At 41.2% G+C, this 15,262-nt stretch overlaps 1 protein-coding gene across 3 annotated transcripts in view; it reads left to right on the top strand.

The window, feature by feature from the left end:
- Window positions 1-15,262, top strand: part of stxbp5l (syntaxin binding protein 5 like) — a 221,755-nt gene that overhangs the window by 101,092 nt on the left and 105,401 nt on the right. For all 3 annotated transcript variants that reach the window (XM_033033427.1, XM_033033425.1, XM_033033426.1), the window contains exons 6-7: window positions 4,279-4,342; window positions 12,194-12,277. In XM_033033427.1, coding sequence (XP_032889318.1) covers window positions 4,279-4,342; window positions 12,194-12,277 — 148 coding nt within the window. The remainder of the gene's footprint in view (window positions 1-4,278; window positions 4,343-12,193; window positions 12,278-15,262) is intronic.

The following is a 15,262-nucleotide window of genomic DNA, read 5'->3' as shown; positions in this document are numbered from 1 at the left end:
GACCGGGGGTTAAATGAGATGGAGGAACTGAGTGAAATCCAGGTTAGCCGGGAAGTGGTGTTAGGTAAATTGAATGGATTAAAGGCCGCTAAATCCCCAGGGCCAGATAAGTTGCATCCCAGAGTACTTAAGGAAGTAGCCGCAGAAATAGTGGATGCATTAGTGATAATTTTTCAAAACTCTTTAGATTCTGGAGTAGTTCCTGAGGACTGGAGGGTAGCTAATGTAACCCCACTTTTTAAAAAGGGAGGGAGAGAGAAAACGGGGAATTACAGACCAGTTAGTCTAACATCGGTGGTGGGGAAAATTCTGGAGTCAGTTATTAAAGATGGGATAGCAGCACATTTGGAAAGTGGTGAATTCATTGGACAAAGTCAGCATGGATTTATGAAAGGTAATCATGTCTGACGAATCTTATAGAATTTTTCGAGGATGTAACTAGTAGAGTGGATAAGGGAGAACCAGTGGATGTGTTATATCTGGACTTTCAGAAGGCTTTCGACAAGGTCCCACATAAGAGATTAGTATACAAACTTAAAGCACATGGTATAGGGGGTTCATTACTGATGTGGATAGAGAACTGGCTGGCAGACAGGAAGCAAAGTGTAGGAGTAAACTGGTCCTTTTCAGAATGGCAGGCAGTGACTAGTGGAGTACCGCAAAGCTCGGTGCTGGGACCCCAGCTATTTACAATCTATATTAATGATCTGGATGAGGGAATTGAATGCAACATCTCCAAGTTTGCGGATGACACAAAGCTGGGGGGCAGTGTTAGCTGGAGGAGGATGTTAGGAGGCTGCAAGGTGACTTGGATAGGTTGGGTGAGTCGGCAAATGCACGGCAAATGCAGTATAATGTGGATAAATGTGAGGTTATCCACTTTGATGGCAAAAACAAGAAAGTAGACTATTATCTGAATGGTGGCCGATTAGAAAAAGGGGAGATGCAACGAGACCTGGGTGTCATGGTACACCAGTCATTGAAAGTAGTGCAGGTGCAGCAGGCAGTGAAGAAAGCAAATGGTATGTTAGCATTCATAGCAAAAGGATTTGAGTATAAGAGCAGGGAGGTTCTACTGCAGTTGTACAGGGTCTTGGTGAGACCACACCTGGAGTATTGCGTACAGTTTTGGTCTCCTAATCTGAGGAAAGACATTCTTGCCATAGAGGGAGTACAGAGAAGGTTCACCAGACTGATTCCTGGGATGGCAGGACTTTCATATGAAGAAAGACTGGATAGACTCGGCTTGTACACGCTGGAATTCAGAAGATTGAGGGGGCATCTTATTGAAACTTACAAAATTCTTAAGGGGTTGGACAGGCTAGATGCAGGAAGATTATTCCCGATGTTGGGGAAGTCCACAACTAGGGGGTCACAGTTTAAGGATAAGAGGGAAGTCTTTTAGGACCGAGATGAGAAAATCATTTTTTACACAGAGAGTGGTGAATCTGTGGAATTCTCTGCCACAGAAGGTAGTTGAGGCCAGTTCATTGGCTATATTTAAGAGGGAGTTAGATGTGGCCCTTGTGGCTAAAGGGATCAGGGGGTATGGAGAGAAGGCAGGAATAGGATACTGAGTTGGATGATCAGCCATGATCATATCGAATGGCGGTGCAGGCTCGAAGGGCCGAATGGCCTACTCCTGCACCAATTTTCTATGTTTCTATTAACCTTGAAGTCAGTGATCTTCTTCCATCCAGCTCTGTGGGTCTGTTCTCCTTGCAGCGACTGCCAAGTCACATATCCCCTACTTTCCTTCTGAGAGTTTAGTCTGAAGGGTTTTTTGACTCATTCAGCAGATATCATGGAGGTACTCTCCAGTCACCAGTGATTTAATCCTGCACCATAATCAGCATAGCATTTACGAGACTATCCAAATTAGTTTTATATCTACTCTCAATGCTTTACAAATGTTGTTTCGACTCCCCTTATACCCTTCCAATATATTAGGAATGCAAGCTTTGTTTATGCACCGGTACTCATGATTTAATTCTTGGATCCTTAATTACGCTGGCAAACCTGCTATGTGTCCCTCTCCAACCCTCATACTCCATACAACTCTCTCTTCTTTTCTAGTAAAGCTCTTCTGTGACACTCAAAACTGAGATCATTACTTCTGTGATAGTCTAATGTAAATTTCAATAAATGATTTAATATTCCGCTTAGTTATTGTTAAGTTTACATAACTCTTGAAACGTGTAAACTCAGTGCGTTAAATGCCATTCAATGATTAAGAACTTGTTTTTCTGTTTTGTACCTAAGTGATATGTGTCTTGTCCGCATAAAGAACAACGGTGGCACAGTTGTGAAACTAATTGAGCCGCTGCCACTGATCCTGACCTCCGGTGCTGTCTATGTGGAGTTTGCCACAAGGTCCCACACGAGATTAGCGTGCACAATTAGAGCACATGGTATTGGGGGTAGGGTATTGACATGGATAGAAAACTGGTTGGCAGACAGGAAGCAAAGAGTAGGAATTAACAGGTCCATTTCAGAATGGCAGGCAGTGGCCGCAAGGCTCGGTGCAGGGACCCCAGTTAGTTACAATATATATTAACGATTTAGACGAGATAATTAAATGTGACATCTTCAAGTTTGCGGATGATACAAAGCTGGGTGGCAGTGTGAGCTGCGATGAGGATGCTATGAGGCTGCAGGGTGACTTGGATAGGTTGGGTGAGTGGGCAGTTGCATGGCAGATGCAGTATAATGTGGATAAATGTGAGGTTACCCACTTTGGTGGCAAGAACGGGAAGGCAGATTATTATCTGAATGGTATCAGATTAGGAAAAGGGGTGATGCAACGAGACCTGGGTGTGCATGCTTACTTTCTGTGACTGATGCTTGTACATCAGTCACAGAAAGTAAGCATGCAGGTACAGCAGGCAGTGAAGAAAGCTAATGACATGTTGGCCTTCATTGCAAGAGGATTTGAGTTTTGGAGCAATGAGGTCCTACTGCAGTTGTACAGGGCCCTTGTTAGACCGCACCTGGAGTATTGTGTGCAGTTTTGGTCACCTAATTTGAGGAAGGACATTATTGGTATTGAGTGAGTGCAGCGTAGGTTCACCAAGTTAATTTCCGGGATGGAACTGACATGTATGATGAAAAATGGGTCGACTGGGCTTGTAATCACTGGAATTTAGAAAGAAGAGAGGGGATCTTATAGAAACATATAAAATTCTTAAAGGAATGGACAGGCTAGATGCAGGAATCTTTTTCCCGATGTTGGGAGAGTCCAGAAACAAGGGTCACAGTTTAAGAATAAGGGGTAGACCATTTAGGACTGAGATGAAGAAAAACGTTTTCACCCAGAGAGCTGTGAATCTGTGAAATTCTCTGCCACAGAAGGCAGTGGAGGCCAATTCACTGGATGTTTTTAAGAGAGAGTTAGATTTAGCCCTTAGGGCTGAAGGAATCAAGGGATATGGGGAAAAAGTAGGAACAGGGCACTGATTTTAGATGATGAGCTATGATCATATTGAATGGCGGTGCCGGCTGGAAAGGCCGAATGGCCTACTCCTGCATGTATTTTTCTTTGTTTTCTATGCACATTCGCCCTGTGGGTTTCCTCTGGGTGCTCCGGTATCCACCCACATCCCAAAAACGTGGCGGTTTGTACATTAATTTGCCTCTGTAAGATTGCATCTAATGTGTGTAGGGAATAGATGCAAAAGTGGGATAACATAAAACGTCACCCCAGGGTGACGCCTGTTTGGTCGTGAGTAGTGGCCCAAAGAGTCGTACCTTTTTCTGGTCGCCGCTGGATTTTCAACATTCTGAAAATTTTCGCCGACCTACTGCGACTATGACGGGTGCCGGCAAGTCGCCGAAAAAAAATCCCGTAAGTGGGACAGGCCCTATAGTCTTGAGAGCTTCCCTCTGGAGGCAGGTGGAGTACCTAGGCTGGCAATAATTGTTGGTTCAGAGTTGTCATGAGGCAGAAAGAGGCAAAAGCCGACTTGATTTCCCTTGTTTTCAGATGCAAGTGGCAATGCTGCTCGAGGAGATTTGCTGATCTTTATCAGCACCCAACTCTGTATTCCATGTACGGTTCCATAGCGATCTCTTGTACAGCTTTTGTTCTGACTAAGATTATCTTCTAATTGATTCATTTGAATTGAGATGGCAAGAAGAGATTTTTCATGAAAGAGCTCCTATCAAATAGAATCACAAACTAGTAATCTTCCAAACAACATACTTATATGGGTGTTTCAATGTTTCTTCAATTTTACTTTTCAATTATTTTTGTTAAGAAAATTATATATTCTTTTGCAGGTCTACAAAAATTCATCCTGGCCCTGTTGTTCATTTAAGTGACAGCCCAAGGGACGAGGGGAAAGTAAGTAAGAAAGAAAAATAAAACCATTATTTTTTTTGAAATACTGTTTTTTTCTGTGCAGGAGCAGAAGAGTTATTTAGACTCTTGAATCTTGTAAACAAATATCAATGTCACAGTATCAATTATTTCTGGCATTGGAACAGACACATGAATAGACAGGGAATAGAGAGGTAGGGACTATGTGCCGGCAGATGGGATCATTTAGATTGTCATTATGATCAGAGCAGACATAATGGGCTGTTCGTGTGCTGTACTGTCCTAATATCTGTGTAGTATTATATATATTTTGCAGCTGACACTTAAATCTTGCCCAGTGGTATGAATTTTTGGCATGAATTTCTGTTTTCTTGGTGTCAGCTGCAGTCAGGTACCAGTGACCATGGATTTTAACACCTAGCAACTGTGATGCTATTGACCTTGCAGCCAATCCACAGAAGAACTGTGGCAAACAGCAGAGCAAAGGGAGAGTAGTTCCAGTTTCGTAATTGCCAGTTTACAGAGAGCAAACTGGAGATTGGATCGTTTAAGAGTTAAACCGAAGTATCATTAAAAAATCAAAACATAATTTTGGAACTTTTAAGTAATTATTTAATAGAATGCCAAGCAACATACCCAAAATTAGTTTTTCATAGTTAGAGGTTGTGGAATCTGTATGGGTAGAGCCAAGATATTTCAGATTATACAGGGCATTATACAGACCCACGGATCTGTACTTTATCATCGGGTTGATGTTGGAATTAAAAAGGAAAATGAAGCATGTGCAATAAGGGTGCAACTGTGATCATGGCAAACATTTGAGGAGTGCATGGAAGAACTACAACATTTGTTAATTGTTATTTGGCATTAAAATAAAATGCAAAGGGTGGCATATTTGTGGCTTACATGGGAAGTTAGAATCAAGGAGGTTATATAAAAAATGGCCCGAGGATTAGGAAACAGTTTAGAACTAAGCAAACGAGGATCAAAGGATTAATTAAGAGAGAAAAGTAGAACAGTAAACACTTTTAATTCCCAAGAGATACACAAAAAGCTGGAGTAACTCAGCAGGTCAGACAGTTTCTCTGGAGAAAAGGAATAGATGATGTTTCGGGTTGCGAACCTTCTTCAGACTGAGAGTTAGAGGAAAGGGAAACGGGAGATATAGACCAAATGAATGCAAGATGTGCAAAAAAGTAACAATGATAGAAGATGGAGGCACAGGCAAGCATCGAGAAAACACACATTCCTATGGTAACGAGTCTAGGTTAAAAGAGACTGAGTCGGAGAGCAGGAGGAATCACACCGGGAGCAGCGAGAGGATGTTGCAGAACTCTCGTCGGAGAGAAGAGAACTTCAAAGTAGGCATACCTGTGGAGATTTCGCAGTGGAGCTGTCAAAAGGTGCAGGAAGGAACTGCAGTTGCAGGTTTAAACTGAAGATTCTGGTTCCTCCGGCTCTCCTACTCTATGGCAATGTTTTAACCCAGACTCGGGATAATGGCATTCATACTTTTAAATGCTTTAGACAAGAAAGCAGTATCTGTACTCACTTAATCTACTGTGTTTAAAGAAATCTATGGTTGGGTGATGCTTGAGGTTCTAGTCAAACAGGCTGGCATCATGGATGGTGTCAGGTGTATTCAAGGACATTGTGGGTAGTTAGGAATGAAAATTGCATGGACTCTGGCAGCGATATTTGTTTCATCAATCGCCACTGGTGACGTGCTGGGAGGTGGCTAACGTCATGCCTCTATTTATGAAAGGATGAAGGGAAAGCCTTGGAACCACAGACTGGTGAGCGTTACATCAGTGGTGGGTAAGTTATTGATGGGAATTCTAGGAGGAAAGATTGAAAAGACTAGGCTTGTATTCACTGGAGTTTAGAAGGATGAGGGGGAATCTTATAGAAACATATAAAATTATAAAAGGACTGGTCAAGCTAGATGCAGGAAAAAATGTCCCAAATTTTTTCCCAACGTTGGGCGAGTCCAGAACCAGGGGCCACAGTCTTAGAATAAAGGGGAGGTCATTTAAGACTGAGGTGAGAAAAAACTTTTTCACCCAGAGAGTTGTGAATTTATGGAATTCCCTGCCACAGAGGGCAGTGGAGGCCAAGTCACTGAATGGATTTAAGAGAGAGTTAGATAGAGCTCTAGGGGCTAGTGGAGTCAAGGGATATGGGGAGAAGGCAGGCACGGGTTATTGATAGGAGACGATCAGCCATGATCACAATGAATGGCGGTGCTGGCTCGAAGGGCCGAAAGGTCTCCTCCTGCACCTATTTTCAATGTTTCTATGAGACAGTATCTTCAGGCATTTGGAAGGACAGGGATCGCGAACATGGCATTGCGAGTGCGAAATAGTGTCAACTGGAGTTTTTATTTGAAGAGTCAATGAAGAAGACTGTGAGGGCAGTGTGGTAGATGTTGTCTACATAGTCTTTAGCAGGACCATTGACAAGAGACTGCATGCTAGGTTCGTCGGCAAAGTTACAACTCATGAGATCCAAGGAAAGCTAGCCAATTGGATACAAATTTGGCATAAAGATAGAAGACACAAGGTTGTGGTGTAGGGTTGTTTTTCAGACGAGGCCTGCTGTAAGGGTTAACTGTTGATCGTTATTTATATTAACAATTTTGGTGAGAATATAGGTGATATGTTTTATGTTTGCGGATGACACTAACATTGGTTGTATAGTGGACAGTGAAGAAAGTTATCAGAGAGTACAAGGGGATTTTGATTAACTAGACCAATGGGTGGTGGAAAGCAGATGGAGCTTAAGTCATTTAAATGTCAGGTGTTGTATTTTAGTAGGACAAACCAGGGCGGACATGCACAGTAAATGGTTGGCCCTTGGGGATGTGGTAGAGCAGAGAGACCAAGGGTCCACAGGGTGGTGAAGAAGTCTCTTGGCATGCTTGGCTCCATCGGTCAGTATATTGAGTGCAGGAGTTGGGTCATCATGTTGCAGCTGTACAAGACATTGGTAGGGCTACATTTGGAGTACTGGCTGCAATTCTGGTTGCCCCGCTGTAGGACGGAAGTCATTCAATTGGAAATGTATTAAAAAAATGCTGGGTCTGGAGGGTTTGAATTATATGACAGGCTGGATAGGTTGAGCCTTTTCTTCCTGGACTGTAGACATAAAGTTATGCCTGAATATTGTCTTGGTCTTGCTGTCAGCACCTGTGAACAGCTTTATTATTGAATGGTTGGAAATGTGGTTGACCGTATCCCCACAGCAAGACCTCTCTACTTGCTGGGTTTAAGGCTCGAATGACTTCTTGGATGGTCCTCAAATCTTTTGTTACTTGGTCCCAGCCTGTCAAATATTCTCTGCTAGATATTAACTGGAATGGAATTTAGGATCCTGTTTCCCATGGTTCTGCTCTATTGATTTCCATCATGTAACCCCTGCCTTGTTTAAGAATTATCCTTTCCATTCTTGCATGCAACATTATGGTTAATCACTGAGTAGGAGTCAACGACAGGTAGTTCAGTGCTTTCTCATCGTTATCAAACATTGTCTGGCACTTTTGTGATGCAAATGTTGCATTTATTATCTTATCTGAATGTTATCCGGCTCTTGCTGAATGTAGGCATGAACTGTTCAATCATCTGAGGGTTGCCAGCATTTTAATGCTGGCAAATTTAACAGTAATACATGGTCACCTCCACATTAAAACAAAAATCAAGGCATTTCACAAAGGTAAAATAAACTAATCTAAATGTGATATATAATAAAGATGATAAATAATAGCCAATCTTGTAAGTGGCATGCAGATTGGGCAGATGAATAAAGTATAGCTGTGATAATCAATTGTCAATTATTCAGTATGGTAGGAAAAACATCTGTGGAGAACAGAAAAACAAAGTTAAGTATGATTTGAAATATCATTTGTATTAAGTGTATTAAAAGGAATTGAACATCTTTCATAATACTTACCCCATTCTTTATTTAAATACTATGTTTTGTTTGTTTTGTGTTATTCTACAGTGGCATTTATTTCCAGTTTATTATGCATTCCACGTTCCTATTCACTGGTCAACTACACATTTCCATTTACAGGTCTTTGGTGACATGTTTACAACACATCATGATTCTCGGATACAATACTGCATAAATAAGCTTTTTCAAGCTTGAAAGGTTTAATCACTTTTTAATATACTCATCCTGTACTCTGTTAATGCACTATTAATGTACTTTCCTGCATTTTCCGGAGGCCAGCTTTTTGAACCTGGAAGTGCAAACCTTTTAAACTGACAGAGCAGAACTTTGAAACATTGCACATCTAATTCATTAGCTACTAAAACAGATCTCAGTAAATCAAGCACCCAATGTATTTTAAAATAATCAATCAATTCTATTGTTAGTATTTTATAGAGGCTCCATTGACTATAAATATTATCTCTCATTTAAAATGTCTGTGAGTACATCTTCTCTCATCTTATATGATAAAGTTCCTTTTCTTCAACACAGACAATTCACAATGGGTTAGGTAAACCAACTCAAGCTTTACTGAATCATCAGCTGGCAGGAGTGTCAGCGATACAGAGTCAAGTAAGCAACAGACACTTGACTTCCCCCAAAAGCACCACCCCAATGAACAAAGATTTGCATGGTGTTTTATACTGTGTCACTTAGTCACATTCCAAGGCATTTAGTCATGGTCACAAGATGCAGTCAATATACATCATTACAGCACCTTCAGGACCAGACAGTTCAAATGCATCTTATCAGTTGGTACTTCCAAGACAAGACATTTCAAAGGCATCTGTCTCTTATCAGATGGTAAAGACATTCCAAAGGCATTTAGTAATTGTCTCAATATACATCAACCTAAGACAAGCCTGGGCTTGTCTCTCTCTCTTATCAATTGGTACTTTTCCACTAGAGAAAGCCTGCTTGAGAAGAAATACAAGCTACAACCTACAGTCAAGTATCTTTTATATATTTAAAAGCATTTAACTTTTTCATTCCCTCCTCTTATCATTTTGATGATAAACAATTACAGTCCTCGCCGAGTACATAAGAAAGGCCATAAGCATCGCAACGGACACATTAAGAGTACAATTAGTAATATAATCAATCCATAGTGGACAATAATTCCCCCAGTCCTTTCAAACATATTAATGACCACCAACCTCCCCCAGAGCTATAATCATGGAATCAGCTCCTACCTTCTTTATTTTAACCACTTCCATTCTGATGTGAGCGACCAAATCGGTAATGTTGGAGGAAGCATCGGGGATAAAAGTAAACATTCTCGGCCAATTATAGCGCAAGTCCCTCCTTTTACTGCTAGGATAAAATCTAGGTCCATTGTGTTTAATACTACAGTTCTCATAGCTACTATCTCAGCTGTTAACTCCTTCTGGGTTGCACTCAGGCAGTGGCATTAGCACGTGTCTCCATAGCGGAGGCCATATTAATGAGTTCCCGTGATACTACCATACCATAGGATGGGATGGGAAGAAGATCATAAAAAATTGCTCAACCTTCGTTAGGCTTCACTTGGAAATCCCCGTGTGCTGGTGTAACGGGTTCATGCTTCTCATGTGTGGGACCACATATGCAACATAACAACACCCTGTCCAGTGATGGGGTCCTTTTAGTCGTTCCCAAGTTGCCCCGTCTGCCGGCGGCATTCCTGGTAACCATGGGTAGGCCCAGGGTCCACATGCAAAATATGTGTCATTAACCGGTCGGGGTGGGCCGACAATGGTGGCTGACTGGGTTGTCATGCACGTACTGTTTCCCAAAAATATACCGGTGCCTTGGTTGTGGCAAAGACAGGTAGTATTAACTGGCCTGTGCGGATCTCTTGCTATCTGCAGTCATGTTTAATTTCCAATCTCGTTTAAAGGGAGGGGTGTACCATCCCATAAAGTTATTGTACCTCGGGCCTCCGTAGGTGATGTTTATTGTTTCGTTTTTGTTATTTGTTATCCGTATGATTTTTAGGCAGGACATTTTTAATGGAGTTACAGAAGCACCTCAGTGCTAGTCTCTCGGTAAGGTTTAGTGGAATGGGGACCAGGGGAATTCCTTCCTTACACCCAACATTCAGTCCCATGTGCCCATACGGCAAGCTCATAGACAGATAGGTATTAGTCCATGCTACTTAGGCCATGGTTAGGACAGTCAGCAGAACGAGCAACACCCGTGCCATTCTTGCGTCCAATCTTCTTGCATTCGGAGAGATGGGTGGTTTTCAAACTTCACTGTTGTCGGTGTAGTCAGCAGCACCTGGTATGGCCTGTTCCAGCGGGGGTCGAGTTTCTTGCGGTCCCAATTTCTTATAAGTACGTAGTCACTGGTTGGACTATTTTGCTCTGGTCACCATCCTTTACCTGTTGATGTAATGCTGACAGAATATGGGTGACCCGCTGATCATAGGTTATTTCATCGTTTAATGCGTGTAAATCCAAGGTTCCTTCAGAAGTGATGCTTGCTCCCAATGGGGTTCGTAGAGGTTTACCGTAGATAAATTCTGCCAGGGATAACTTCGTAGCACTATGGGGCGTTACTGTCATTTCAAATAATGCTAAGGGTAATACTTTAATCCAGTCCCATTTCTCCCACTAGCTTGGTAAATTGGAACAGTGTAAATGTTAATGCTCTTATCTCGTGCCACTTTTTGGATTCAAATACTGCATATGTTGGACAGGCGTTCCCCCGTAATTATTATCCAGATTATTCCCCATCGCCGCGAGTCTCTCTCAGCCCGACTACTTTGTGAACGCCAAACCTTTTTAGTTTGCCATGCCCAATAACCGACTACTCTCTTGGTAGCAAAAACATACACAATTGGTCTTACCGTCGTTGTCTGTATTAAGGACCTTGACGGGGAACCAGATCAACCTCTGACGAAGGACCACAGATGTTCCCGGGAGCTTCTACGGGAGTTCGGTCTCAAATGGTCCGACTAGAGCTCAGTTTTCTCCCTGTCACTCTGCAGCCTCTTACACAGTCATCCGTTGACAGTCCCAGCGAGATCCTGCCGACTACGCCAAGGATAAAGTTCCTTTTCTTAAAAACAGACAACTCACAATGGGTTAGGTAAACCAACTCAAGCTTTACTGAATCATCAGCCGGCAGGAGTGTCAGGGGTACAGAGTCAAGTAAGCAACAGACACTTGACTGCCCCCAAAAACACCACTCCAATGAACAAAGATTTGCATGGTGTTTTATACTGAGTGTCACTTAGTTACATTCCAAAGGCATTTAGTCATGGTCACAAGATGCAGCCAATATACATCACTACAGGACAAGTTTGAATTTGTCTCTTATCAGTTGGTTGTCTCTCTTATCAATTGGTAGACACATTTCAAAGGCATTAGTTTCTATGCCATGTGGACATATTCCAAAGTCATTTAACCATGGTCACAAGATGCAGTCAATATACATCACGACAGCACCTTCAGGACCAGACAGTTCAAATACATCTTATCAGTGGTACTTCCAAGACAAGACATTTCAAAGGCATCTGTCTCTTATCTGATGGTACTTTCAGGACAAGGCATTCCAAAGGCATTTAGTCATTGTCTCAATATACATCAACCTAAGACAAGCCTGGGCTTGTTTCTCTCTTATCAATTGATACTTTACCACTAGAGAAAGCCTGCTTGAGAAGAAATACAAGCTACAACCTACAGTCAAGTATCCCACCATGTATCTTTTATATATTTAAAACCTTTTCATATACGTTGGCAAAGTATCTAATCATACACATTTTGAAACTGTGCTACTAATATATAAAGGGACAGGGCTGCACTGTGAAACTTAAATAATCAGAATACATTGTGCACTCATATTAGATTTGAAGTAAGTATATTTATCCAGAATTGAATCTTTAATTTTATTTTGCAGCTCCTCATGGGGTTTGAAAATGGAACGGTTGTATTGTGGGATGTGAGGTCAAAGAGGGCAGAGTTTAGATTATATTATGATGAGGTAAGTATATTTTTTTGTTGGAAAAGAATGAAATCACCTGTTTGATTAAAGTTTATTTAGACTGTGTCTATCAAAATCTTTTACAACTTTCTACCTTACGTATGTACGCAAATTTGTGATTTGTATGATAGCTGTCCAAATGGTATGAGTTACACAAGAGAGTGTAAGTCTCTGCAGAAAGTTGTTGATGGCCTGTGCAGAATTATTTAAAGATTTAATGTTTTTGTTCCCCTAAGGATAACTTCTCCTTTCCAAATAATGAAGTAATTGATTAATGCATGTTGTCCCGTTTCAAAAAATGTCACTGCTCTGAGTGTTTTGATGAAAATATGTCATGGTCTTTAAAATGGAGAAAATTAATATTTCCAGAATGTTCAATTGTTATTTGTTCCAGCAATGGAACAATTAAATTAATACTTGCTGCAACTTTACAAGGCCATTAATGTAAAACACATAAATCAATACGTAATTAACAATAATACAATAAATTAATAATCAGTAATACTAGGTAACCAGACCATAACCTAAAACCCAAGTCCATAGTGCAACCAAAATAAAATCCGTAGTAGGGCATAACTGTTGAGGTGGTGATTAGTGCTGTGTAATATTCAAGAGCCTGATGGTTGAGGAGCATGCAAAGCTATTTTCAGAATAGGGTTCCTACTTACAATGTAAAATTGATAACATTATGATCTAGCAAAGCATTCAAGATGTTTTGATAAATAGGCAAATGCAAGGCAAATTGACAGTAAGTAATTTTTGTGAGTATGACCAGAACAGTTATGTACTCATGCTATTCAAATTTGTGTTATCTCAACTTTCCATGACCATTCATTGTGGCAGAGGCAGATTAAAACAGACATTTTTGCAATAATAGTTTGTATTATGCTGAGTTTAATAGCAAAAATATATGGCTGGTACTTACAATTAAATTGTAGCAGAAGCACTAAGTTGCATTAGAAAACTCAAGCAGCAAATAATTAATCCAAAGATTTATGTAACGAATCAAAAATAAAAGTAGCTGAAAAACCTCAGTAGATTGGGAAGCGGCAGTTGAAAGATGTTGGTTAACGACTAGGGTTTTGCTGAATGTAGACACTGCTCAGCTTCACTGCCCATGGTCCCTACTGATCTGCACACATTCATGATACAGAGGAGTGATTTCACTGACCTTCTGCAACTGATAAGCATCCTGTGAGGGAGAATGGGCTCCATGCTGCAAGAAGACCTCTAGTGGCACAATCTAATCCCTGCCTGTAAAACCCCCTCATTGTTTGATAACATGTTTATAAATGAGGTGTGCAAACAGTTAATGACGTTCTGGATCATTGAAAACTTGTAGTCCTCTCAAAGCTTCCTAATGGATCTAGACACAAAGAGTTGCAGCTGCTAGTTTGGGGGAGAAACTCAGTAGTCAGGCAGCATCACAAGATCATGGACTCTTACCTATTGGTGTCTGGCAAGAGAGTGGGAACTGCTTTGCCAATAATTGTAAAGGTGACAATTACATTTAATTTCAATACTTGAATTGCTTCCCACACCATCAAAAAAGTATCATGATATGGAGTGCTCTGCTGTATTTGGGGGACTCAGTACTTGAGCAGTGGTGTCCAGAGTTTCATCAGGCTTGTAGCCTTTTCAGTCATGCAAGGTATCCACATTGTCTTGAAAACTCCACGTTGAAATGTGGAAATATGCCGTTGTTGCCAAGATTTCAGTCCTCGACTGGATGCACAGAACATAATTAAAGATCATAATTAGTGGAAATAGGAGTGTCAGCTTCACTATTCAATGAGACCATCTCTAAATCCATGCCTTATTCCTGAATCTCTGATTCCTTCTGCTCAATCTTCAATATATTCAATGACTGAGGTAAAGAATTCCAAGGATTTGCAAATCTCTCTCTTACAGTGAAAATACATTTCTCTTCTGCTCAGTGCCAAGTGGCTGACCATTTATCCCGAGGCTTTGGTCTCTAATTCTAATTCAGCAGAGAAAGCAAAAAAACTCTTGGCATATACTCCCATCAGTCGCATTTACAATCTTGTATGTCTAAATAAGATTCCCCTCCATCCTTTTAAACTCCAGTGAGCATAATTCAATTTTTCTCAAATTGAAAAGTCAAATTTTCCGCAAAGATCTTGACAATTATTGTCAACAGATATTCGTGGAGCTTTAAGAGCAGTTTCACTTCATCCACTGTGAAAGTTTTATTTCGCACACTGTGCCCAGAATGATTGAATAAGAACTCTCCCTATTCATGACTGCACACATAAGAAGAGAAGATTCCCTAAATGTGAAACATGCTGCTGCCACAAAATCATCGAGATCTTCAGAGTATGCAAACAATGGTTCTTGCTTCCTCGACTGCTCTCATACTGTAATGTAGTGTCCTACAGAAAGGTTCTTATGGTTCTTCAGAATCTGGTGATCATGTGCATTCAGCAATTGATTGCATTGCCCTTTTCTGTGAGAAGAATCAAAGTTGGCCCTTCAGCTCAACTTGACCATGCCGATCGAGATGCCCCATCAAAGCTAGTCCCATTTGTCCTCCTATGGCCCAAACCTTGCCTATCCATATACCTGTCCAGATGTATTTCAAATGTTGTTGTGCCTGCCTCAACTACTTCCTCTGGAAAACATTCCATATACCCACCCCCCTCAGTATGGAAAAGGTTGTCCTTCAGGTTCCTATTAAATCTTTCTCCTCTCACCTTAAACCTATACCCTCCGGTTATTGATTCCCCAACTCTGGAAAAACAACTGTATTCGCCCTATCTGTTCCCCTCATGGTTTTATACACCTCGGTAAGATCACCCCCTCAGGCTTCTGCACTCCAAGGAATAAAGCCCTACCTTACCAACATTGCTACACTCTGAGAAAGAAGTAACCACGCCTGCATGCAGAAAGCCATGAGCACCATTCATGCACGGACGTGTAAGTGTCAAATAGTCAGTGGTCATTACCAGACGATAATTCATGGTT

This window comes from Amblyraja radiata, chromosome 14 (assembly GCF_010909765.2).
Source record: "Amblyraja radiata isolate CabotCenter1 chromosome 14, sAmbRad1.1.pri, whole genome shotgun sequence".
Classification (NCBI taxonomy): Eukaryota; Metazoa; Chordata; class Chondrichthyes; order Rajiformes; family Rajidae; genus Amblyraja; species Amblyraja radiata.
Note: the sequence above shows the minus strand (reverse complement) of the source record. Positions and strands in the feature narration are given on the sequence as shown.